The sequence below is a fragment of the Tympanuchus pallidicinctus genome, unplaced genomic scaffold (genome assembly GCF_026119805.1).
Source record: "Tympanuchus pallidicinctus isolate F22 unplaced genomic scaffold, pur_lepc_1.0 scaffold2, whole genome shotgun sequence".
Taxonomy (NCBI): Eukaryota; Metazoa; Chordata; class Aves; order Galliformes; family Phasianidae; genus Tympanuchus; species Tympanuchus pallidicinctus.
The window spans coordinates 30313525-30338752 of NW_026294721.1; the positions used below are offsets into that span (position 1 = coordinate 30313525).

The following is a 25228-nucleotide window of genomic DNA, read 5'->3' on the forward strand; positions in this document are numbered from 1 at the left end:
CACCACAGCCAGATCAGATTGCCCAGGGCCTGATCCAGCCTTACCTTGAAAGTTGCCAGGGAATGGGCATCAATCAAACCACCAGGTAATCTGTTCCAGTGCCTCATCCCCCTAACTGTAAAAGATTTTTTTCCTTACACCTAAGCTAAATCTAACCTCCCTGAGCTTGAAGCCATTTCCCCTTTTTCTATTGCCACAGACTCTGCTAGAGAGTCTGTCCCCTTCTTTCCTGAAGCTCCCCTTTAAATACCAAAAAGCCGCTATCAGGTCACCTCACAGCCTTCTCTTCTTCAGGTTGAACAGCTCCAGCTCTCTCAGTCTGTCCTTGTAGGAAATTCCATGGATCCTTTTTTGGAATTGAACTCCTGCGTTCAATTCCATGGATCATTTTTATAGTCCTTCTCTGGACACAATCCAGCAGATCCATGTCCCTCTGTACTGAGGACTCCACATCTGGACAGAAACCCTCAGCTGAGGTCTCAACAGCACAGAGTTGAGGGGCAGGATCACCTCCCTCAACCTGCTGGCCACACTACTTTTGATGCAGCCCAGGATACAGTTGGCTTTCTGAGCTGTGAGGACACATTGCTGGCTCATGTCCAGCTTGCCATCTACCAGTCCCCCCAATTTTTTTTTTCAGCAGAGCTGCTCTCAATCATTTCATTTCCCAATTTGTACTGGCAATGTGGACTGCCTTGACTCAGGTGCAAGACCTTTCACTTGGATTTGTTGAACCTCATGAGGTCACATTGGCCCACTGCTCAAGCCTGTCTAGGTCCCTGTGCATGGCATCCCATCCTTCTGGTGTGTCAACCCACATGTTCATGTCATTGGTAAGCTTGCTGAAAGTGCACTCAACCCCATAGTCGATGTCATTGATGAAGATGCTATGTTGGCCATCTCAAATCACCTCCATATCTCTCATGTGCTTCAACATAGCTTCCAGGAGGATCTGCTCTGATCTTCCCAGGCACAGACATGAGGCTCACCAGTCCATAGTTCCCCAGGTCTTCCTTAAAATGGGAGTGATTATTTCCCTTTTTCCAGTCACCAAGCCTTTGCCTCACAGCCCTGACTTTTCAAATACGAAGGAGATGGACTTGGTGGCCACATCAACCCATTCCACCAGGACCCTGGTATGCATGCTATCTGGCCCCATAGATTTGTACAATTTCAGCCTTATGAGGCAGTATATGGCTTGCTCTGTTCTTTCAGTGGGAGGGATTTTGCACCCTTGACCCACCTAAAAGATCAGTGACACAAAAGAGACATAAGAAGCCTGACTGCCAATGAATATTGAGGCTAAGAACTTGCGGAGTACCTCAGCTTTCTGTATGTTTGTTGAAGCTAGTCCTCCCTTCTCATTTACCAGAGGAGGTACACTCTCTTTTGTCCGTCTATTCTGACTATTGTTTCTCTAAACCCCCATCATGTTAATTTTCACATTCCTCATCAAGCTCAGTTCCATCTGTGCCTTGGCATTACTGATCCCATCTTTACACATTCAGATGGCATCCCTGCATTCTTTCCAGGCCAGTATCCCTGCTTTCACCGCTTATACATTTCCTTCTTTTCCCTGCTGAGGGATTGAGAACTCTTGTGCTCTCAGAAAGGTGTTCTTAGAGTGCTAGCAGCAGCGTTCCATTCCTATGTCTCTGAGGACAGTTTTCCATGGGATACCATGCAGCAATTCCTAGATAAGGGAGAAACTACAACAAACTTCGTCAATTCTGTCCTGTTCAAGAGCATGTAAAGTCAATAACAGATGTCCTAAGTGCACATGGGTTTGGGAACACCAAGGATGTAGGCGCCTCACAACAGCATGGCAGAACTTGATCATCACAGCGCAGATGATGAGCCGAACCAGCAGTACTTTCACACAGCTGAAGCCATAGGCAAACAACAGGGCCTCTAAGCCTCAGCCAGAAGAAAGACACATTAGCCATGACTCTCTGCACTAGGAGAAGTTTTTCAGAGGGCTCACATGACTTGGAAGCTGGGTTTTGGGCCTCACTGCCAAGGGCAAGCACAAGCTCCCACCCCTGACTTCACCATATCACGTTTTACAGTTATCTTCTTTTTTGTAATTATTAATCCTTTCACAAATATCTGGGGGCAAACTGCTGCCAGGCCAAAGGTTTCTCCTTAGCAACAAGTGGTGTCTAAGGAAGCACAGCTGGCGATGGGAGTCTCATCTCTCCAGCTCTTCCACCAGCAGCCAGAGAGAAAAAGTCTCTCTGAGCTCTGATGTACCTTTCAGAGGGCACGGGGAGTCTCCCCAAAAAGCAGAACCACCAAAAAAAGCCTTCCTGGAGGATTTCTGCTTACTCCCCACAGAGCATAGCTGCCAACCATCGCTACCTCCCTGCTGCTACCCACCTCCTCCCTGCTGCTACCCACCTCCTCCCTGCTGCTACCCACCTCCTCCCTGCTCACTACGCCCTCAGCACCCAGCCCTGTACGCAGGGAACCACCTCTCCCACTCTCTTCTGAGCTTCCTCTGGCCCTCTGCCAGGACTCCCAGCACACCCCTGCCGTACCTTCACCTGCAGCCAGCGGTGCCCAGCCGCACGCAGGGATTTCACACAACACACGGGTCCAGACGGGCAGACGGCACCAAGCCTCCATCCTCTGCCACTGCTGCAGACAGCTCCTCTCAGACCACATGGCCACTACTGGAAAAGTAAGGATGCCTTGTTGCCTTTTTTCCTTCCGCCCTCCCACAGAGATACCCTGGGAATGGCTCAGCCAGCACACTTGAGCTGCAGACCATCTTTTCTCTGACTCCCCTTGTCTCACCCAAACCTCTTTGACTTGCACAAGCCTCTGCTCTCATACAGCCGCAGCACGTCAGTATCTGTGGGAGGCAGTAGCTTAGCCAGCACGAGGCAGGGGGCTTTAAACAGCTTTCTCCCACTGAAAACTGAGAAGCTGTTTTGCTATGAATACTACCCAAATGCCAGCTGCTCCTCTGCTCCAGACTCCTTCTCCAGGAACGCGGTGTGCGATTCAGTTTCCTTCCAGAAGTGCCTCCGTCCTCTCCTCCCCTAGGGAACAGCTCGTAAGAGGGAGACCGCAGGATCCCATTGAAACAACAGGCTGCTGAAGCGGTCATTGGGAGGGCACAGGCCAGGGCAGAATGAGCGTTTAGTACTTCCTTGGAGCTGTGCTATTGACAGAGGCCGACAAACCACCAGCTGATCTGCTTTTAATCCATTACTCTTTCTCAAAGGCGCACCTTCTCACACAGCCTCACCGCTCCCATTCTTCCAGGTTATCCGATGCAGAGCTGCAGTTGCCTGGGCAGCGGGCAAATCGCTCTCTGTTGAGGAGATAGAGGTTGCACCTCCAAAGGCACACGAAGTGCGAGTCAAGGTAAAAGCACGTTTTCCTTCTTTATTGGAAACTGCTGTTCCTGTGGGCATACTGTTTTCCTGGCATGGTGTGGTCAGCATGCCCTCTTCCTAGCACTCAGCTTTGCACATTATGTTCACATGCTGTGGGATTGGAATGGCCAAGAAGTCTAATGGCATCCTGTCTTGTATCAGAAATTGTGTGGTTAGCAGAACTATTTAAGCACCCTTCCCCTTGTACGCGGCAACTGTGAGGCCCCATCTCGAGTACTGTGTTCAGTTTTTGCCGCTCAATATAAAAGAGACCTTGAGGTTCTAGAGGAGATCTAAAGAAGGGAAACAAGGGTTGTGAGGGCTTGGAGAATATGCCCTATGAGGAGTGACTGAAGTAACTGGGGCTTTCTGGTCTTGGGAAGAGGAGGCTGGGGGGGAGACTTCATTGGTCTCTTCAAATACCTGAAAGGTGACTGCAGTGAGAGCGAGGTTGGTCTCTTCTCACCGGTGACAGGTGACACAATAAAGAGCAGTAGACGCAAGTTGGATCCAGGCAGCTTTAGGTTGGATATCAGGAAAAAAATTCTATATAGAAAGGGTTGATAAGCACTGGAATAGGCTTCCCAAGGAAGTTGGCTGAATCACCATCCCTGAATTTTTTTAAAAATGTTTGGATGTGGTGCTCACTGGGACATGATTTAGAAGCAGGTTGTTAAAGTTTAGGCAGTACGGTTAGGTTGTGGTTGAACTTGATGAGATTGAAGGTCTTTTCCAACCTGATCAGTTCTATGATCCAATCACTAAGGTTTGTGCTTGGCTTTTGGCTCGTTCTAGCACATGGCTCAGCCCAGATCTTGCTGGTCCCTTTCCATACTATTTTCCATGCCTTTCTTTCAAAAGCGCATCATGGAATTGTTGATGAAGCAAGACATGAAGAAAAAGGGAGAAAAAAAAAAAAAAGGAGAAAAATATTTATAGGAATCAAAGCTTGCAGTTTTGCCACCTGAGAACAAATAACCATTAAAAATAAATGTGTCAACACAATCCCATTCTTACCAGGCTCCCATGTATGGTAGCTATGAAACTCAGGAGCACCATGATAAAAATCAGCAACATCCAATGAGTGGTATGGTATAAAGCACGTTGTCCCTTGATCCTCACTATAGATTGCACAGCACTAATGAGAGCTGCTTTTTTTGGTTTGTTTTGTTAAGAAACAGATGAGCGTTCTGATTAAATGCAAACGTTTTTAGAACATGCCAGCTTGTAGATAGAAGCACACAGCTATGTGCAGCTATGCCCTGAGAGGGTGGACTGCTGTAACAAGCCAGTAGACATTGAGTGCCCTACATGTCACAGACCTCTTCCCAGCTTTTGGCACCAATGATACTCAGGTAAACAGAAAAGAACAGTCTGCACTGAAACATCAAATAATGACTGCAAAGCGAGGCACTTTGCTCACTGCTAACTTTCACTGCACTGTGTCTGACAATCACTCAGAAACATCCATTCCCAAAAGCCAGAAAGCCAAGACATGCCAACAATAAATCCCAAAGCCCTGCAGCAGTGCACAGAGGAAAGCCATACAAAGCATTTAGCAAGAACAGAGGACTTGTGCATGGCCTGAGCACAGAGGCACCAGCACGAGGTGGTAGCACCAGCTGTGGTGGCATCCACAAAAACTGCAGCCATCAGCTTGGTCTTTCGAAAGCCAGTTGTTTCGACAGCTCTCGCACTCTCTCCACTCCAACAGATCGCGGCCACGGGGATCTGTCACACAGATGAACATGTTCTACAAGGGAACTTTCTTGGTGTAGAATTCCCAGTCATCCTCGGCCATGAAGGAGCTGGGATTGTGGAGAGCATTGGAGAAGGAGTGACCTCTGTGAAACCAGGTAACCAACGCATGCAGCCAGGACCCAGCTCTCAAAGTCTGTAAGTCTGCCCAGAGATCAGAAACTCCCTCTGGCCGCACACCAGTTGTGCTACGCTGTCACACACACTTTCCTCATCCATACCAAAAGTGCATGAGGTGGGCTCTGAACGTGTTCTTTGGACAGGGAAAGGAGAGCGTTCATGCCGGGGTGCCGTCATCACAAAGCTCAGCAGAGGCACGCCAACAGGCCACCGAGTGACAGGCGTGTAATGCTGGATCTGCTTTCTTCCAGGAGACAAAGTCATCCTCCTTCCACTTCCTCAGTGTGGAGAATGCAGCTTCTGCTTGAATCCTGACTCCAACTACTGCATGAAATCACAGTGAGTTTGTTTTCACCTACCCCTCTACCCAAACAGGCTGAACCATCAACAATTCTGACATGCACACACATGTACCTTATGTGATGAGCAACTCACACACACACTTCCAACAGCCTCACTGAACCACAAAACCTGCTGCCTGACAAGACCAGCAGATTCACTTGCAAAGGGAAACAGATCCATCATTTCTTCTGGAACAGCACCTTTGCAGAATACACTGTTGTGCCCGACTACACCCTGGCCAAGATAGATGCTGCTGCACCTCTGGACAAAGTCTGTGTCTTTGCCTGTGGTTTTCCCACTGGCTATGGGGCTGCCATCAACGTTGCCAAGGTAGGTATTCAGACATGTCAAAAATAGGCATCCCACAGCCATTTTCACATCCTCAAAAAAGCAATAGAAACTTCCTCCTCACCCAGGAGACTAATCCAGCCCCACGTCATGCAGGTAAAACCAGGCTCCACCTGTGCTGTCTTTGGCCTCGGCGGAGTCGGCCTCTCTGTTGTCATGGGCTGCAAGGCAGCTGGAGCGTCCCGCATCATTGCCATCGATATCAACGAGGACAAGTTTGCCAGGGCCAAAGAGATGGGAGCCACCGAGTGCATCAACCCTAAAGACTTCAAGAAGCCTATCCAGCAGGTGCTCACCGAGATGACCGGTCACGGCGTGGACTGCTCCTTTGAGGCTGCTGGAACTGCAGATACCCTGGTATGTGACATCTTAGCACGTCTTCCTTCCCAGAATCCCATCAGACATCTTCCATCACATATGCCTGCACTTCAGGCCATTCTGCTTGGGGAGAAATGATTCAGGAGTGTAACAGCAGGAATGGAGCTTTCCAAGGCTGGTGCAGAAAACAGCCTCCATTATTAGGTACCAGGGAGGCACAAACCTGCAAGGAAAGAATGCATTTATGACAAACTCAGCTAAAGTGCTTCCTGTCCCACCAGATTGCTGCCCTGGCCTCTTGCAATATGAACACTGGAGTCTGTGTCTTGATTGGAATACCACCTGCTGGTTCAACAATTCCCATTGATCCATTCCTTCTACTAAGTGGGCGCACCTGTAAAGGGACTGTGGCTGGAGGTAGGAAGCCAAGAAAGACATTTTAGACATTTCAGCCTTCTCCTTCACAGGAATTCCCAAATGTCTCTGGAACAAATATGCTCCAGTACATGCATTAGCCCCTCCATTGAGCATGCCGTTAAACTGTTCAGCAATGTACACAGCTCCAGGGCAACATCCTAGAAAGTCTCTTGAGAGGCTGCTAATGTTAAAGCTGGAAGTGAAAATGAACACTGAAATTTCACCATATATATACATGCATCCAACATAACAATATATCTAAAATATTTTATCAACTTCCTGACCCTCTTGAAAGATCCGGCACCAAGCAACTCCACCAAGGGTTCTATACCAAATCAGCATTTCTCCAGTTATTCACTGCATGCCATTTCTCCCATTTCCAGGCTGGAAAATGAGAGACTCTATCCCCAAATTAGTTGCCAGCTATTTGGAGAAGAAATTTAACTCCGACTTGCTGATCACACACACGCTGCCATTTGCTAAAATCAACGAGGGATTTGAATTGCTACGTGCAGGCAAAAGGTGAGATTCTGATTCGGACCAACAGGAGTGATGCGCAGCAGCTCCTGAAGCGGCACTTTTGTCAGCTCGCAGGCTCTGCCAGTAGCACCACTTGTAACTCCTCCCTTCCTTTCCTCCCTCTCCAGCATTCGCAGCGTGCTGCTCTTCTGAAGGATGTGATCAGGACAGCACGAGTGCAGCACACAGCCCAGCAGATGCCCTCCTGTGCGGGCCCTTCCCTCCCACATCGCCCTTCGTGGACTGTAAAGACAGAAGCACAAGGAACCTGTCAGCTGTGCTGCTGCTGCCAGCGCTCCTGAGCCCATCCTCTCCTGAGAAAGCAGTTATATAAATAAAGGCTCTCTTACAAACTCTTCCCGTGGAGTGCTGTGAAACAAAAGGTGCTGATGTTTCTGACCCGCACACTTTGCCATTCTTTGCACACCAAACACCTTGCGCACTTTTGCACATGCACTTCCACCTCGGCCGCCATCTCAGCTGGCTGAATGCTGTAACACAGACCAAGGGACAGAGCACCCGCGCTGCTGCCAGTCTTTCACCTCTCAGGATCACATGTCGTGTCTTTCATTCATTCCACGACGCCATTCGCTGACACAGCCCGTCATTCCAAACTTTCATTCCAGCACCAGCTTCTTCTCATTGCACCACAGCGTCTTACTCTCTCAATTTTCTCTCCTTCACAGAATCACAGAGGCTTGGGGGTTGGAAGGAACCCTTGCAGACCATCTAGTCCCACCCGCCTGCTAGAGCAGGTGCCCTTGACTAGACTATACAGGAAAGCGTCCAGACGGCTTTTGAGTATCTCCAGAGCAGGACGCTCCACATCCTCACTGCGCACTTTGTTCCAGAGCTCAGTAAACCCTCTAAGGAAGGAAGATTTTCCTCATGCTTCTGCAGATCTTTCTGCATTTCACTCTGTGCCATTCACGCTTGGCCACTTGCTGAGCTCCACTGAAAAGAGCCTGGCTCCATCCACATGACTCCTGCCCGCCACATATTTATAAGCACTGATAAGGTCGCCTCAGTCTTCTCCTCTCCAGGCTGAATGGTTCCCAGTCTCTCAGGCTTTCCTCTTAAAGGAGGTGCTCCAGGCCGCTCATCCTCTTTGCAGCCCTCCAATGGAGTCTCTCAAGAAATTCCCTGCTTTTCTTGAACTGGGGGTGGTACTCCATAGGTGGCATCAGCAGAGCAGAGTACTGAGTCAGGATAACTTCCCTCAGCCTGCTGTGGGCTCCGCTCCTTTTAATTCATCCCACAGTAGCATTGGCCTTCCTGGCCACAAAAGCACACTACTGGCTCCATGGTTCATAGCGCTGCACAGTGACACAGATTTCTGTGTCTCACTCTGCCCCTTCCTCAGTTTTAGCTCACAGAGTAGAAAGGCTCCTTCCCTGAGTGGGGAGGTACCAGCCCGGAACAAGTTGCTCCACTCAGAGTTTACCTTCACAGCCACTGGTTACGGGAAGAACTCCTGTAAAACTCCTCTAGAAATCCTCTAAACCTCCTGAGAAACAGCTCTAATGTTTTTGTTTTTGTTATTTCTTCCTGCAACTTTCTTTTAAAGGTTTTGAGCTCTCAGTAACTCTACTTTTTTTTGTTCCTTTCATTCTTTTCTTTTTCTTCTAGTAAATTCATTTTTATGAGATTCTATTAAACAAGAAGAAGTGTTCCTAACCCTTATCTGTAAATTGAAAGGGACTGTGGAGAAAGAGGGGACAAGAAAAAGACTGCAAAAAAATCAAACTAAGAATCTTATGGCTTTTGTAATCAATTTGAAACCAAGAAACTGGAACAGGAGCTATTTCTATTCAACCACCTCACTACAAAGCCTGTTCCTACGTCTGATCGCACAGAAGAAAAACGATTTCTTACTACCTAGCCTGAACTGCCACTAGTACAGCTCAGTACCATTCCAGTGCATCCCATCAGCTGCCAAAACAAATACGGAATCTTGCTGCTTTCTGCAACCTGGAAGCGTGGACAGAGGCATTTCTATCTTGGAAAATACGACCTATGCCCACTTATCTTTCTAAAGAGACGATAGCCACTTCCAGTCGTCCTAAGTACACAAAGGAAGACATTCAGTGCTTGCCCAGTAGCTGGGTAAAGGAGACTGAAATAGGGGGACAAAGAATACAATGTACGTCAGCTGAACAAGTCTGTGAGCAGCCCAGCAGGGTTAATGATTTGAAGACAGGTTTACTGAGAGATTAGACCTATCAGAAGGAGCTGCTCTAACATACATGCGTCTACTTAACTCAGCTTGCTCAGCAATTAAGATCCAAACATCAAGGATTTCTTCATGTGGCACTATCTGGGCAGTCAGGTCCAAAGACTTTTTGTGGACCGTAAAAGCAGTCTCTGTTGGTGAAGCTCAGCAGAAGAATCTCATCTCTCTCCGGGCAGGTGCATGAGAACAACAGCAAGAACTGGATGGCCGGCATGTTCGTTCAAAGGAGCGGGAGGAGGGTTTCACTTCTACAAAACTGATCCCGTCTGTGCTAACACAGATTCAGTAGAAACAAGAGTGGAATCATGTCTCAGTTCACGGTGGCTTCTAATGAATCTTTTTCAGTGGAGGCAAAACTGCTCTTCTGTATCAGCTAAGACGCAGCTAAATCAGGAGCTCACTCAATAGAAGTCAAAAAAGGTTTGCTAAAAGCCACACAGTGGAGAAGGAAGGGACAGAAAAATTGCCCTCCATGTGCCAGACGCATGGTGCTTCCAAGGCCCGGCATGGCATGAATTTTAGGGAATATAACATCAGTCTTCAGGGTTGAGGATCAAAAACTACAAAAAACAAACAAAAAAAAGAGCTAGGGAATGAAGTAGAACAAACTTCCTCAATTCTGTCCTGTTCAAGAGCACGTAAACTCCATTTTTGCTGTCCCTAGAGCCCACAGATTTGGGAATGCCAAGAGCTCAGGCTCCTGATAGAAGCGTGGCAGAATTTGATCAACACTGTGCAGACACTGGGCTGAAGCAGCAGGGCTGGAGAACAGGCTGCCCAGCAGTACTTTCACACGGCTGAAGCCATAGGCAAACAACAGGGCCTCCAAACCCCAGGGGACAGCTCAACCACAAGGAAGATACATTGACCATGCTTCTCTGCACTGGGGAAGTTTGTGGGGGCTCACGTGACTTGGAAGCTGGGTTGTGGGCCTCACTGCCAAGGGCAAGCACAAGCTCCCACCCCTGACTTCACCATATCACGTTTTACAGTTATTTTCTTTTTTGTAATTATTAATCCTTTCATAAATATCTGGGGGCAAACTGCTGCCAGGCCAAAGGTTTCTCCTTAGCAACAAGTGGTGTCTAAGGAAGCACAGCTGGCGATGGGAGTCTCCTCCCTCCAGCTCTTCCACCAGCAGCCAGAGAGAAAAAGTCTCTCTGAGCTCTGATGTGCCTTTCAGAGGGCACGGGGAGTCTCCCCAAAAAGCAGAACCACCAATAAAAGCCTTCCTGGAGGATTTCTGCTTACTCCCCACAGAGCATAGCTGCCAACCATCGCTACCTCCCTGCTGCTACCCACCTCCTCCCTGCTGCTACCCACCTCCTCCCTGCTCACTACGCCCTCAGCACCCAGCCCTGTACGCAGGGAACCACCTCTCCCACTCTCTTCTGAGCTTCCTCTGGCCCTCTGCCAGGACTCCCAGCACACCCCTGCCGTACCTTCACCTGCAGCCAGCGGTGCCCAGCCACACGCAGGGATTTCACACAACACACGGGTCCAGACGGGCAGACGGCACCAAGCCTCCATCCTCTGCCACTGCTGCAGACAGCTCCTCTCAGACCACATGGCCACTACTGGAAAAGTAAGGATGCCTTGTTGCCTTTTTTCCTTCCGCCCTCCCACAGAGATACCCTGGGAATGGCTCAGCCAGCACACTTGAGCTGCAGACCATCTTTTCTCTGACTCCCCTTGTCTCACCCAAACCTCTTTGACTTGCACAAGCCTCTGCTCTCATACAGCCGCAGCACGTCAGTATCTGTGGGAGGCAGTAGCTTAGCCAGCACGAGGCAGGGGGCTTTAAACAGCTTTCTCCCACTGAAAACTGAGAAGCTGTTTTGCTATGAATACTACCCAAATGCCAGCTGCTCCTCTGCTCCAGACTCCTTCTCCAGGAACGCGGTGTGCGATTCAGTTTCCTTCCAGAAGGGCCTCCGTCCTCTCCTCCCCTAGGGAACAGCTCGTAAGAGGGAGACCGCAGGATCCCATTGAAACAACAGGCTGCTGAAGCGGTCATTGGGAGGGCACAGGCCAGGGCAGAATGAGCGTTTAGTACTTCCTTGGAGCTGTGCTATTGACAGAGGCCGACAAACCACCAGCTGATCTGCTTTTAATCCATTACTCTTTCTCAAAGGCGCACCTTCTCACACAGCCTCACCGCTCCCATTCTTCCAGGTTATCCGATGCAGAGCTGCAGTTGCCTGGGCAGCGGGCAAATCGCTCTCTGTTGAGGAGATAGAGGTTGCACCTCCAAAGGCACACGAAGTGCGAGTCAAGGTAAAAGCACTTTGGGTTTTTTTTGTTGTTTTCGTTGTTTTATTATTTCCTTTCCTCCTCCCCCCCCCCCCCCCCCCTTCCAGTATGGGATATTTTTTGGAGGATTTAGCTAAAATATAACCTTTGGGAATCATGGTGCATTGAAGCTTAATCTTTCCCAAGGTTTGGGAAGGAGACAAACATTACTACACCCTATTTCCTGGATCCATTATGGAGATCAATGGTGGTCAAGATGTTTCTAGAATCATATTACCATAGAATATCCAAAGCTAAAAGGGACCCACAATAGGCTCACTGAATCCAGCTCCTGTCTCCACATAGAACCACACAAAATTCAAGTCCTTTATGTGAGAACGTTGTCTAAATGCTTCTTGAACTCCAGCATCTTCATGCTGTGACCACTGCCCTGTGGTGACTATTTCATGTCTGACTGCCCTCTGGTGAAGAACCTTTTCTCAACACACAGTCTCATCTTCTCCTGATGCAGCTGCACTGCACACCCTTGGACCCTGACACCATCAAGCAGAGCTCAGTGCCTGCCGCTTTGCTCCCCTCATAAGGAAGGACTGAGGTTGCTGGAAGACCTGACCTTAGTCTCCCCTTCTCTGGGCTAAAAAGGCAAGGGACTTGAGCCACTCCTCACACATCTTGTTCAGAGCCTTCACCATCTTTGTAAGTCTCTTTTGGGCACTCTCAAATAGTTTCAGTTTTATGTCCTTCCTATATTGTCATGCCAAAACTGCAAACAGTGCTCGAGGTGAGGCTGGCCCAGTGCAGAACAGAGTGGGACAATCCCTTCCCTTGACTGACTGGCAGTGTTGGACATGATGCACCCCACAGTATGGTTCACCCCATGGGCTGTGCCAGGGCACACTGCTAACTTAGATTCAACTTGCCAGCAATCAGAGCCCCCAGGTCCTTCTCCACAGGACTGCTCTGCAAGATCTCATCCCCCAGTCTGTGCATATATCTTCAGTTGCCTGTGCCAGCCGCAGAAGTTAGCACGTGCTCTTGTTTAGTTCATATGTTGGTGTTGCCCAGTTCTCCATTTTGTCAAGATCTCTCTTCAAGACCTTTCTGCCCCCTACAGAGTCAACAGCCCCTCCCTAATGTAGTATTATTTGCAAACTTACTTAGTATACCATCAAGTTCCATATCCAGATCATTGATGAAATAATTAAAGAAAACTGGCCCCAAGATGGAGCCCTGACAAAACTCATTAATGACCACCAGGTAGTTATGACCACATTTAGTAAAGCCTTCTGAGTCCAACCCATCAGCCAGTTGTTCATCCACTGAATAATGTTTCAGTCTAGCTGTATGCTGGATGTTTGGTCCTGAAAGATAAAGACAGACAAGATACTGAAAGATTTGCTAAAAGCCAAGTAAGCTTCCCTTGGTCAAGTGGGAGGGAGGGTGGAGTGGGGGGTTAGCCTTATAGTAAAAGGAGATTAATTCATTACGCAGGACTTTCCCCCCATGTGAACCCACATTGGATGTGACCAATTATCTTTCAAGTATTTTACAATATCTCCCAGAATAATCTACTCCACAATTCTGCCAGGCAAAAAAGCGAGACTGACAGACCTGCAATTACCAGGATAGTCTTTCTGTTTCTTCATGACAACTGGGAAGTTTACCACCTTTTAGTAGATAAGAACATCTCCAGATTTCCCAAACTAGTGAAAAATAATTAAAGAGTGGACCCACAATGAAATCAGGCAGCTCTTTGAGAACCCTGGGGCAAATACTACTGGGACCCATAGAGCAGTAAGTACTCAGGTGGAGCAAAAAAACCACCAAAGCACAGTTGTGTGATTTCAGTTCCCAGAACAAAGGGACTGAGGGTCTCAGAGCCAATCAACATTGTTCCAGATGTTCTGTGCACTTTCACTGCTAACAGATTGTGGCTACAGGGATCTGTCGCACAGATGACCACGTTCTTGAAGGTACATTTCCTGATCTAGAATTCCCAGTCATCCCCGGCCATGAAGGAGCTGGGATTGTGGAGAGCATTGGAGAAGGAGTGACTTCTGTGAAACCAGGTAACCAACGCATGCAGCCAGGACCCAGCTCTCAAAGTCTGTAAGGCTGCCCAGAGATCAGAAACTCCCTCTGGCCGCACACCAGTTGTGCTACGCTGTCACACACACTTTCCTCATCCATACCAAAAGTGCATGAGGTGGGCTCTGAACGTGTTCTTCGGACAGGGAAAGGAGAGCGTTCATGCCGGGGTGCCGTCATCACAAAGCTCAGCAGAGGCACGCCAACAGGCCACCGAGTGACAGGCGTGTAATGCTGGATCTGCTTTCTTCCAGGAGACAAAGTCATCCTCCTTCCACTTCCTCAGTGTGGAGAATGCAGCTTCTGCTTGAATCCTGACTCCAACTACTGCGTGAAAACACAGTGAGTTTGTTTTCACCTACCCCTCTACCCAAACAGGCTGAACCATCAACAATTCTGATATGCACACACATGTACCTTATGTGATGAGCAACTCACACACACACTTCCAACAGCTTCACTGAACCACAAAACCTGCTGCCTGACAAGACCAGCAGATTCACTTGCAAAGGGAAACAGATCCATCATTTCCTCTGGAACAGCACCTTTGCAGAATACACTGTTGTGCCCGACTACACCCTGGCCAAGATAGATGCTGCTGCACCTCTGGACAAAGTCTGCTTGCTTGCCTGTGGTTTTCCCACTGGCTATGGGGCTGCCATCAACGTTGCCAAGGTAGGTATTCAGACATGTCAAAAATAAGCATCCCACAGCCATTTTCACATCCTCAAAAAAGCAATAGAAACTTCCTCCTCACCCAGGAGACTAATCCAGCCCCACGTCATGCAGGTAAAACCAGGCTCCACCTGTGCTGTCTTTGGCCTCGGCGGAGTCGGCCTCTCTGTTGTCATGGGCTGCAAGGCAGCTGGAGCGTCTCGCATCATTGCCATCGATATCAACGAGGACAAGTTTGCCAGGGCCAAAGAGATGGGAGCCACCGAGTGCATCAACCCTAAAGACTTCAAGAAGCCTATCCAGCAGGTGCTCACCGAGATGACCGGTCACGGCGTGGACTGCTCCTTTGAGACTGCTGGAACTGCAGATACCCTGGTATGTGACATCTTAGCACGTCTTCCTTCCCAGAATCCCATCAGACATCTTCCATCACATATGCCTGCACTTCAGGCCATTCTGCTTGGGGAGAAATGATTCAGGAGTGTAACAGCAGGAATGGAGCTTTCCAAGGCTGGTGCAGAAAACAGCCTCCATTATTAGGTACCAGGGAGGCAAGGAAAGAATGCATTTATGACAAATTCAGCTAATGTGCTTCCTGTCCCACCAGATTGCTGCCCTGGCTTCTTGCAATGTGAACACTGGAGTCTGTGTGATGATTGGGGAACCACCTGCTGGTTCAAGAGTTCCCATTGATCCATTCCTTCTACTAAGTGGGCGCACCTGTAAAGGGACTTTGGTTGGAGGTAGGAAGCCAAAAAAGACATTTTAGACATTTCAGCCATCTCCCGTAATGGGAATTCCCAAATGTCTCTGGAACAAATATGCTCCAGGACATACACAGTGCTTTCACATACATAGTGCTTTCCTTCACAACGCAAATTACATGGTCCAGCACTGTACTACATACAAGAGCAAAAGGAAATATCTCTCATGGTTGTTATCCACCAGGCACGAAGGAACTGTGAATACTTCAAGCTTGGCAGCGTCCCAGAAGTTCTCCGTAGGAGGCTGCTGATGTTAAATCTACAAGTGAAAATGAACACTGAAATTCCACCTCACAAAATAATCAAATCATACAATACACTGTGTTTGAAGGCACCTAACGAAGCATGTAACAACAATATATCTAAAATATTTTATCAAATTTCTGACCCTCTTGAAAGATCCGGCACCAAGCAACTCCACCAAGGGTTCTATACCAAATCAGCATTTCTCCAGTTATTCACTGCATGCCATTTCTCCCATTTCCAGGCTGGAAAATGAGAGACTCTATCCCCAAATTAGTTGCCAGCTATTTGGAGAAGAAATTTAACTCCGATTTGCTGATCACACACACGCTGCCATTTGCTAAAATCAACGAGGGATTTGAATTGCTACGTGCAGGCAAAAGGTGAGATTCTGATTCGGACCAACAGGAGTGATGCGCAGCAGCTCCTGAAGCGGCACTTTTGTCAGCTCGCAGGCTCTGCCAGTAGCACCACTTGTAACTCCTCCCTTCCTTTCCTCCCTCTCCAGCATTCGCAGCGTGCTGCTCTTCTGAAGGATGTGATCAGGACAGCACGAGTGCAGCACACAGCCCAGCAGATGCCCTCCTGTGCGGGCCCTTCCCTCCCACATCGCCCTTCGTGGACTGCAAAGACAGAAGCACAAGGAAGCTGTCAGCTGTGCTGCTGCTGCCAGCGCTCCTGAGCCCATCCTCTCCTGAGAAAGCAGTTATATAAATAAAGGCTCTCTTACAAACTCTTCCCGTGGAGTGCTGTGAAACAAAAGGTGCTGATGTTTCTGACCCGCACACTTTGCCATTCTTTGCACACTTGCACACCAAACACCTTGCGCACTTTTGCACATGCACTTCCACCTCGGCCGCCATCTCAGCTGGCTGAATGCTGTAACACAGACCAAGGGACAGAGCACCCGCGCTGCTGCCAGTCTTTCACCTCTCAGGATCACATGTCGTGTCTTTCATTCATTCCACGACGCCATTCGCTGACACAGCCCGTCATTCCAAACTTTCATTCCAGCACCAGCTTCTTCTCATTGCACCACAGCGTCTTACTCTCTCAATTTTCTCTCCTTCACAGAATCACAGAGGCTTGGGGGTTGGAAGGAACCCTTGCAGACCATCTAGTCCCACCCGCCTGCTAGAGCAGGTGCCCTTGACTAGACTATACAGGAAAGCGTCCAGACGGCTTTTGAGTATCTCCAGAGCAGGACGCTCCACATCCTCACTGCGCACTTTGTTCCAGAGCTCAGTAAACCCTCTAAGGAAGGAAGATTTTCCTCATGCTTCTGCAGATCTTTCTGCATTTCACTCTGTGCCATTCACGCTTGGCCACTTGCTGAGCTCCACTGAAAAGAGCCTGGCTCCATCCACATGACTCCTGCCCGCCACATATTTATAAGCACTGATAAGGTCGCCTCAGTCTTCTCCTCTCCAGGCTGAATGGTTCCCAGTCTCTCAGGCTTTCCTCTTAAAGGAGGTGCTCCAGGCCGCTCATCCTCTTTGCAGCCCTCCAATGGAGTCTCTCAAGAAATTCCCTGCTTTTCTTGAACTGGGGGTGGTACTCCATAGGTGGCATCAGCAGAGCAGAGTACTGAGTCAGGATAACTTCCCTCAGCCTGCTGTGGGCTCCGCTCCTTTTAATTCATCCCACAGTAGCATTGGCCTTCCTGGCCACAAAAGCACACTACTGGCTCCATGGTTCATAGCGCTGCACAGTGACACAGATTTCTGTGTCTCACTCTGCCCCTTCCTCAGTTTTAGCTCACAGAGTAGAAAGGCTCCTTCCCTGAGTGGGGAGGTACCAGCCCGAAACAAGTTGCTCCACTCAGGGTTTACCTTCACAGCCACTGGTTACGGGAAGAACTCCTGTAAAACTCCTCTAGAAATCCTCTAAACCTCCTGAGAAACAGCTCTAATGTTTTTGTTTTTGTTATTTCTTCCTGCAACTTTCTTTTAAAGGTTTTGAGCTCTCAGTAACTCTACTTTTTTTTGTTCCTTTCATTCTTTTCTTTTTCTTTTAGTAAATTCATTTTTATGAGATTCTATTAAACAAGAAGAAGTGTTCCTAACCCTTATCTGTAAATTGAAAGGGACTGTGGAGAAAGAGGGGACAAGAAAAAGACTGCAAAAAAATCAAACTAAGAATCTTATGGCTTTTGTAATCAATTTGAAACCAAGAAACTGGAACAGGAGCTATTTCTATTCAACCACCTCACTACAAAGCCTGTTCCTACGTCTGATCGCACAGAAGAAAAACGATTTCTTACTACCTAGCCTGAACTGCCACTAGTACAGCTCAGTACCATTCCAGTGCATCCCATCAGCTGCCAAAACAAATACGGAATCTTGCTGCTTTCTGCAACCTGGAAGCGTGGACAGAGGCACTTCTATCTTGGAAAATACGACCTATGCCCACTTATCTTTCTAAAGAGACGATAGCCACTTCCAGTCGTCCTAAGTACACAAAGGAAGACATTCAGTGCTTGCCCAGTAGCTGGGTAAAGGAGACTGAAATAGGGGGACAAAGAATACAATGTACGTCAGCTGAACAAGTCTTTGAGCAGCCCAGCAAGGTTAATGATTTGAAGACAGGTTTACTGAGAGATTAGACCTATCAGAAGGAGCTGCTCTAACATACATGCGTCTACTTAACTCAGCTTGCTCAGCAATTAAGACCCAAACATCAAGGATTTCTTCATGTGGCACTATCTGGGCAGTCAGGTCCAAAGACTTTTTGTGGACCGTAAAAGCAGTCTCTGTTGGTGAAGCTCAGCAGAAGAATCTCATCTCTCTCCGGGCAGGTGCATGAGAACAACAGCAAGAACTGGATGGCTGGCATGTTCGTTCAAAGGAGCAGGAGGAGGGTTTCACTTCTACAAAACTGATCCCGTCTGTGCTAACACAGATTCAGTAGAAACAAGAGTGGAATCATGTCTCAGTTCACGGTGGCTTCTAATGAATCTTTTTCAGTGGAGGCAAAGCTGCTCTTCTGTATCAGCTAAGACGCAGCTAAATCAGGAGCTCACTCAACAGAAGTCAAAAAAGGTTTGCTAAAAGCCACACAGTGGAGAAGGAAGGGACAGAAAAATTGCCCTCCATGTGCCAGACGCATGGTGCTTCCAAGGCCCGGCATGGCATGAATTTTAGGGAATATAACATCAGTCTTCAGGGTTGAGGATCAAAAACTACAAAAAACAACAAAAAAAAAAGAGCTAGGGAATGAAGTAGAACAAACTTCCTCAATTCTGTCCTGTTCAAGAGCACGTAAACTCCATTTTTGCTGTCCCTAGAGCCCACAGATTTGGGAATGCCAAGAGCTCAGGCTCCTGATAGCAGCGTGGCAGAATTTGATCAACACTGTGCAGACGCTGGGCTGAAGCAGCAGGGCTGGAGAACAGGCTGCCCAGCAGTACTTCCACACGGCTGAAGCCATAGGCAAACAACAGGGCCTCCAAACCCCAGGGGACAGCTCAACCACAAGGAAGACACATTGACCATGCTTCTTTGCACTGGGGAAGTTTGTGGGGGCTCACGTGACTTGGAAGCTGGGTTGTGGGCCTCACTGCCAAGGGCAAGCACAAGCTCCCACCCCTGACTTCACCATATCACGTTTTACAGTTATCTTCTTTTTTGTAATTATTAATCCTTTCATAAATATCTGGGGGCAAACTGCTGCCAGGCCAAAGGTTTCTCCTTAGCAACAAGTGGTGTCTAAGGAAGCACAGCTGGCGATGGGAGTCTCCTCCCTCCAGCTCTTCCACCAGCAGCCAGAGAGAAAAAGTCTCTCTGAGCTCTGATGTGCCTTTCAGAGGGCACGGGGAGTCTCCCCAAAAAGCAGAACCACCAATAAAAGCCTTCCTGGAGGATTTCTGCTTATTCCCCACAGAGCTTAGCTGCCAACCATCGCTACCTCCCTGCTGCTACCCACCTCCTCCCTGCTGCTACCCACCTCCTCCCTGCTCACTACGCCCTCAGCACCCAGCCCTGTACGCAGGGAACCACCTCTCCCACTCTCTTCTGAGCTTCCTCTGGCCCTCTGCCAGGACTCCCAGCACACCCCTGCCGTACCTTCACCTGCAGCCAGCGGTGCCCAGCCACACGCAGGGATTTCACACAACACACGGGTCCAGACGGGCAGACGGCACCAAGCCTCCATCCTCTGCCACTGCTGCAGACAGCTCCTCTCAGACCACATGGCCACTACTGGAAAAGTAAGGATGCCTTATTGCCTTTTTTCCTTCCGCCCTCCCACAGAGATACCCTGGGAATGGCTCAGCCAGCACACTTGAGCTGCAGACCATCTTTTCTCTGACTCCCCTTGTCTCACCCAAACCTCTTTGACTTGCACAAGCCTCTGCTCTCATACAGCCGCAGCACGTCAGTATCTGTGGGAGGCAGTAGCTTAGCCAGCACGAGGCAGGGGGCTTTAAACAGCTTTCTCCCACTGAAAACTGAGAAGCTGTTTTGCTATGAATACTACCCAAATGCCAGCTGCTCCTCTGCTCCAGACTCCTTCTCCAGGAACGCAGTGTGCGATTCAGTTTCCTTCCAGAAGTGCCTCCGTCCTCTCCTCTCCTAGGGAACAGCACGTAAGAGGGAGACCGCAGGATCCCATTGAAACAACAGGCTGCTGAAGCGGTCATTGGGAGGGCACAGGCCAGGGCAGAATGAGCGTTTAGTACTTCCTTGGAGCTGTGCTATTGACAGAGGCCGACAAACCACCAGCTGATCTGCTTTTAATCCATTACTCTTTCTCAAAGGCGCACCTTCTCACACAGCCTCACTGCTCCCATTCTTCCAGGTTATCCGATGCAGAGCTGCAGTTGCCTGGGCAGCGGGCAAATCGCTCTCTGTTGAGGAGATAGAGGTTGCACCTCCAAAGGCACACGAAGTGCGAGTCAAGGTAAAAGCATGTTTTCCTTCTTTATTGGAAACTGCTGTTCCTGTGGGCATACTGTTTTCCTGGCATGGTGTGGTCAGCATGCCCTCTTCCTAGCACTCAGCTTTGCACATTATGTTCACATGCTGTGGGATTGGAATGGCCAAGAAGTCTAATGGCATCCTGTCTTGTATCAGAAATTGTGTGGTTAGCAGAACTATTTAAGCACCCTTCCCCTTGTACGCGGCAACTGTGAGGCCCCATCTCGAGTACTGTGTTCAGTTTTTGCCGCTCAATATAAAAGAGACCTTGAGGTTCTAGAGGAGATCTAAAGAAGGGAAACAAGGGTTGTGAGGGCTTGGAGAATATGCCCTATGAGGAGTGACTGAAGTAACTGGGGCTTTCTGGTCTTGGGAAGAGGAGGCTGGGGGGGAGACTTCATTGGTCTCTTCAAATACCTGAAAGGTGACTGCAGTGAGAGCGGGGTTGGTCTCTTCTCACCGGTGACAGGTGACACAATAAAGAGCAGTAGACTCAAGTTGGATCCAGGCAGCTTTAGGTTGGATATCAGGAAAAAAATTCTATATAGAAAGGGTTGATAAGCACTGGAATAGGCTTCCCAAGGAAGTTGGCTGAATCACCATCCCTGAATTTTTTTAAAAATGTTTGGATGTGGTGCTCACTGGGACATGATTTAGAAGCAGGTTGTTAAAGTTTAGGCAGTACGGTTAGGTTGTGGTTGAACTTGATGAGATTGAAGGTCTTTTCCAACCTGATCAGTTCTATGATCCAATCACTAAGGTTTGTGCTTGGCTTTTGGCTCGTTCGAGCACATGGCTCAGCCCAGATCTTGCTGGTCCCTTTCCATACTATTTTCCATACCTTTCTTTCAAAAGCGCATCATGGAATTGTTGAGGAAGCAAGACATGAAGAAAAAGGGAGAAAAAAAAAAAAAAAGGAGAAAAATATTTATAGGAATCAAAGCTTGCAGTTTTGCCACTTGAGAACAAATAACCATTAAAAATAAATGTGTCAACCCAATCCCATTCTTACCAGGCTCCCATGTATGGTAGCTATGAAACCCAGGAGCACCATGATAAAAATCAGCAACATCCAATGAGTGGTATGGTATAAAGCACGTTGTCCCTTGATCCTCACTATGGATTGCACAGCTCTAATGAGAGCTGCTTTTTTTGGTTTGTTTTGTTAAAAAACAGATTAGCGTTCTGATTAAATGCAAACATTTTTAGAACATGCCAGCTTGTAGATAGAAGCACACAGCTATGTGCAGCTATGCCCTGAGAGGGTGGACTGCTGTAACAAGCCAGTAGACATTGAGTGCCCTACATGTCACAGACCTCTTCCCAGCTTTTGGCACCAATGATACTCAGGTAAACAGAAAAGAACAGTCTGCACTGAAACATCAAATAATGACTGCAAAGCGAGGCACTTTGCTCACTGCTAACTTTCACTGCACTGTGTCTGACAATCACTCAGGAACATCCATTCCCAAAAGCCAGAAAGCCAAGACATGCCAAAAATAAATCCCAAAGCCCTGCAGCAGTGCACAAAGGAAAGCCATACAAAGCATTCAGCAAGAACAGAGGACTTGTGCTTGGCCTGAGCACAGAGGCACCAGCACGAGGTGGTAGCACCAACTGTGGTGGCATCCACAAAAACTGCAGCCATCAGCTGGGTCTTTCAAAAGCCAGTTGTTTCGACAGCTCTCGCACTCTCTCCACTCCAACAGATCGCAGCCACGGGGATCTGTCACACAGATGAACATGTTCTACAAGGGAACTTTCTTGGTGTAGAATTCCCAGTCATCCTTGGCCATGAAGGAGCTGGGATTGTGGAGAGCATTGGAGAAGGAGTGACCTCTGTGAAACCAGGTAACCAACGCATGCAGCCAGGACCCAGCTCTCAAAGTCTGTAAGGCTGCCCAGAGATCAGAAACTCCCTCTGGCCGCACACCAGTTGTGCTACGCTGTCACACACACTTTCCTCAACCATACCAAAAATGAATGAGGTGGGCTCTGAACGTGTTCTTTGGACAGGGAAAGGAGAGCGTTCATGCCGGGGTGCCGTCATCACAAAGCTCAGCAGAGGCACGCCAACAGGCCACCGAGTGACAGGCGTGTAATGCTGGATCTGCTTTCTTCCAGGAGACAAAGTCATCCTCTTTGGACTTCCTCAGTGTGGAGAATGCAGCTTCTGCTTGAATCCTGACTCCAACTACTGCGTGAAATCACAGTGAGTTTGTTTTTACCTACCCCTCTACCCAAACAGGCTGAACCATCAACAATTCTGATATGCACACACATGTACCTTATGTGATGAGCAACTCACACACATACTTCCAACAGCTTCACTGAACCACAAAACCTGCTGCCTGACAAGACCAGCAGATTCACTTGCAAAGGGAAACAGATCCATCACTTTGTCTGGAACAGCACCTTTGCAGAATACACTGTTGTGCCTGACTACACCCTGGCCAAGATAGATGCTGCTGCACCTCTGGACAAAGTCTGTGTCTTTGCCTGTGGTTTTCCCACTGGCTATGGGGCTGCCATCAACGTTGCCAAGGTAGGTATTCAGACATGTCAAAAATAGGCATCCCACAGCCATTTTCACATCCTCAAAAAAGCAATAGAAACTTCCTCCTCACCCAGGAGACTAATCCAGCCCCACGTCATGCAGGTAAAACCAGGCTCCACCTGTGCTGTCTTTGGCCTCGGCGGAGTCGGCCTCTCTGTTGTCATGGGCTGCAAGGCAGCTGGAGCGTCCCGCATCATTGCCATCGATATCAACGAGGACAAGTTTGCCAGGGCCAAAGAGATGGGAGCCACCGAGTGCATCAACCCTAAAGACTTCAAGAAGCCTATCCAGCAGGTGCTCACCGAGATGACCGGTCACGGCGTGGACTGCTCCTTTGAGGTTGTTGGGACCGCAGATACCCTGGTATGTGACATTTTAGCACGTCCTCCTTCCCAGAATCCCATCAGACATCTTCCATCACATATGCCTGCACTTCAGGCCATTCTGCTTGGGGAGAAATGATTCAGGAGTGTAACAGCAGGAATGGAGCTTTCCAAGGCTGGTGCAGAAAACAGCCTCCATTATTAGGTACCAGGGAGGCACAAACCTGCAAGGAAAGAATGCATTTATGACAAACTCAGCTAAAGTGCTTCCTGTCCCACCAGATTGCTGCCCTGGCCTCTTGCAATATGAACACTGGAGTCTGTGTCTTGATTGGAATACCACCTGCTGGTTCAACAATTCCCATTGATCCATTCCTTCTACTAAGTGGGCGCACCTGTAAAGGGACTGTGGCTGGAGGTAGGAAGCCAAGAAAGACATTTTAGACATTTCAGCCTTCTCCTTCACAGGAATTCCCAAATGTCTCTGGAACAAATATGCTCCAGTACATGCATTAGCCCCTCCATTGAGCATGCCGTTAAACTGTTCAGCAATGTACACAGCTCCAGGGCAACATCCCAGAAAGTCTCTTGAGAGGCGGCTAATGTTAAAGCTGGAAGTGAAAATGAACACTGAAATATCACCATATATATACTTGCATCCAACATAACAATAAATCGACAGATATTTTATCAACTTCCTGACCCTCTTGAAAGATCCGGCACCAAGCAACTCCACCAAGGGTTCTATACCAAATCAGCATTTCTCCAGTTATTCACTGCATGCCATTTCTCCCATTTCCAGGCTGGAAAATGAGAGACTCTATCCCCAAATTAGTTGCCAGCTATTTGGAGAAGAAATTTAACTCCGATTTGCTGATCACACACACGCTGCCATTTGCTAAAATCAACGAGGGATTTGAATTGCTACGTGCAGGCAAAAGGTGAGATTCTGATTCGGACCAACAGGAGTGATGCGCAGCAGCTCCTGAAGCGGCACTTTTGTCAGCTCGCAGGCTCTGCCAGTAGCACCACTTGTAACTCCTCCCTTCCTTTCCTCCCTCTCCAGCATTCGCAGCGTGCTGCTCTTCTGAAGGATGTGATCAGGACAGCACGAGTGCAGCACACAGCCCAGCAGATGCCCTCCTGTGCGGGCCCTTCCCTCCCACATCGCCCTTCGTGGACTGTAAAGACAGAAGCACAAGGAACCTGTCAGCTGTGCTGCTGCTGCCAGCGCTCCTGAGCCCATCCTCTCCTGAGAAAGCAGTTATATAAATAAAGGCTCTCTTACAAACTCTTCCCGTGGAGTGCTGTGAAACAAAAGGTGCTGATGTTTCTGACCCGCACACTTTGCCATTCTTTGCACACTTGCACACCAAACACCTTGCGCACTCTTGCACATGCACTTCCACCTCGGCCGCCATCTCAGCTGGCTGAATGCTGTAACACAGACCAAGGGACAGAGCACCCGCGCTGCTGCCAGTCTTTCACCTCTCAGGATCACATGTCGTGTCTTTCATTCATTCCACGACGCCATTCGCTGACACAGTCCGTCATTCCAAACTTTCATTCCAGCACCAGCTTCTTCTCATTGCACCACAGCGTCTTACTCTCTCAATTTTCTCTCCTTCACAGAATCACAGAGGCTTGGGGGTTGGAAGGAACCCTTGCAGACCATCTAGTCCCACCCGCCTGCTAGAGCAGGTGCCCTTGACTAGACTATACAGGAAAGCGTCCAGACGGCTTTTGAGTATCTCCAGAGCAGGACGCTCCACATCCTCACTGCGCACTTTGTTCCAGAGCTCAGTAAACCCTCTAAGGAAGGAAGATTTTCCTCATGCTTCTGCAGATCTTTCTGCATTTCACTCTGTGCCATTCACGCTTGGCCACTTGCTGAGCTCCACTGAAAAGAGCCTGGCTCCATCCACATGACTCCTGCCCGCCACATATTTATAAGCACTGATAAGGTCG

The 25228-nt window shown here is 48.6% G+C and overlaps 3 protein-coding genes and 1 long non-coding RNA gene across 6 annotated transcripts; 3 read left to right on the top strand and 1 right to left on the bottom strand.

Moving 5' to 3' along the window:
- Positions 1-2462: 2462 nt before the first annotated feature.
- On the top strand, positions 2463-7564 carry LOC128080519 (alcohol dehydrogenase 1-like). Its single transcript, XM_052682856.1, has 9 exons — positions 2463-2683; positions 3274-3375; positions 5101-5242; positions 5516-5603; positions 5717-5936; positions 6051-6311; positions 6554-6689; positions 7073-7211; positions 7337-7564. The coding sequence occupies exons 1-9, from the start codon at positions 2666-2668 to the stop codon at positions 7359-7361; spliced, it is 1131 nt and encodes a 376-aa protein (XP_052538816.1). The 5' UTR covers positions 2463-2665; the 3' UTR covers positions 7362-7564.
- Positions 4196-22894, bottom strand: LOC128080520 (uncharacterized). 3 transcript variants are annotated; one of them, XR_008206714.1, is made up of 3 exons: positions 22796-22894; positions 14200-14327; positions 4196-5678 (listed from the first exon to the last, which is right to left on the bottom strand). It is a non-coding gene; the product is annotated as an uncharacterized LOC128080520 (long non-coding RNA). The 3 variants fall into 3 exon arrangements; XR_008206715.1 differs by lacking the exon at positions 4196-5678 and adding an exon at positions 6309-6495 and having other exon boundaries at positions 10884-14327; XR_008206716.1 differs by lacking the exon at positions 4196-5678 and adding an exon at positions 9849-10001 and having other exon boundaries at positions 10884-14327.
- On the top strand, positions 10918-16200 carry LOC128080517 (alcohol dehydrogenase 1-like). The gene is made up of 9 exons (XM_052682853.1): positions 10918-11026; positions 11617-11718; positions 13622-13763; positions 14037-14124; positions 14238-14457; positions 14572-14832; positions 15065-15200; positions 15709-15847; positions 15973-16200. Exons 1-9 carry the CDS (start codon positions 11009-11011, stop codon positions 15995-15997), a joined length of 1131 nt encoding a protein of 376 aa, XP_052538813.1. The 5' UTR covers positions 10918-11008; the 3' UTR covers positions 15998-16200.
- Positions 19538-24554, top strand: LOC128080518 (alcohol dehydrogenase 1-like). Its single transcript, XM_052682855.1, has 9 exons — positions 19538-19671; positions 20262-20363; positions 22090-22231; positions 22505-22592; positions 22706-22925; positions 23040-23300; positions 23543-23678; positions 24063-24201; positions 24327-24554. Exons 1-9 carry the CDS (start codon positions 19654-19656, stop codon positions 24349-24351), a joined length of 1131 nt encoding a protein of 376 aa, XP_052538815.1. The 5' UTR covers positions 19538-19653; the 3' UTR covers positions 24352-24554.
- The last annotated feature ends 674 nt before the right edge of the window (positions 24555-25228 follow it).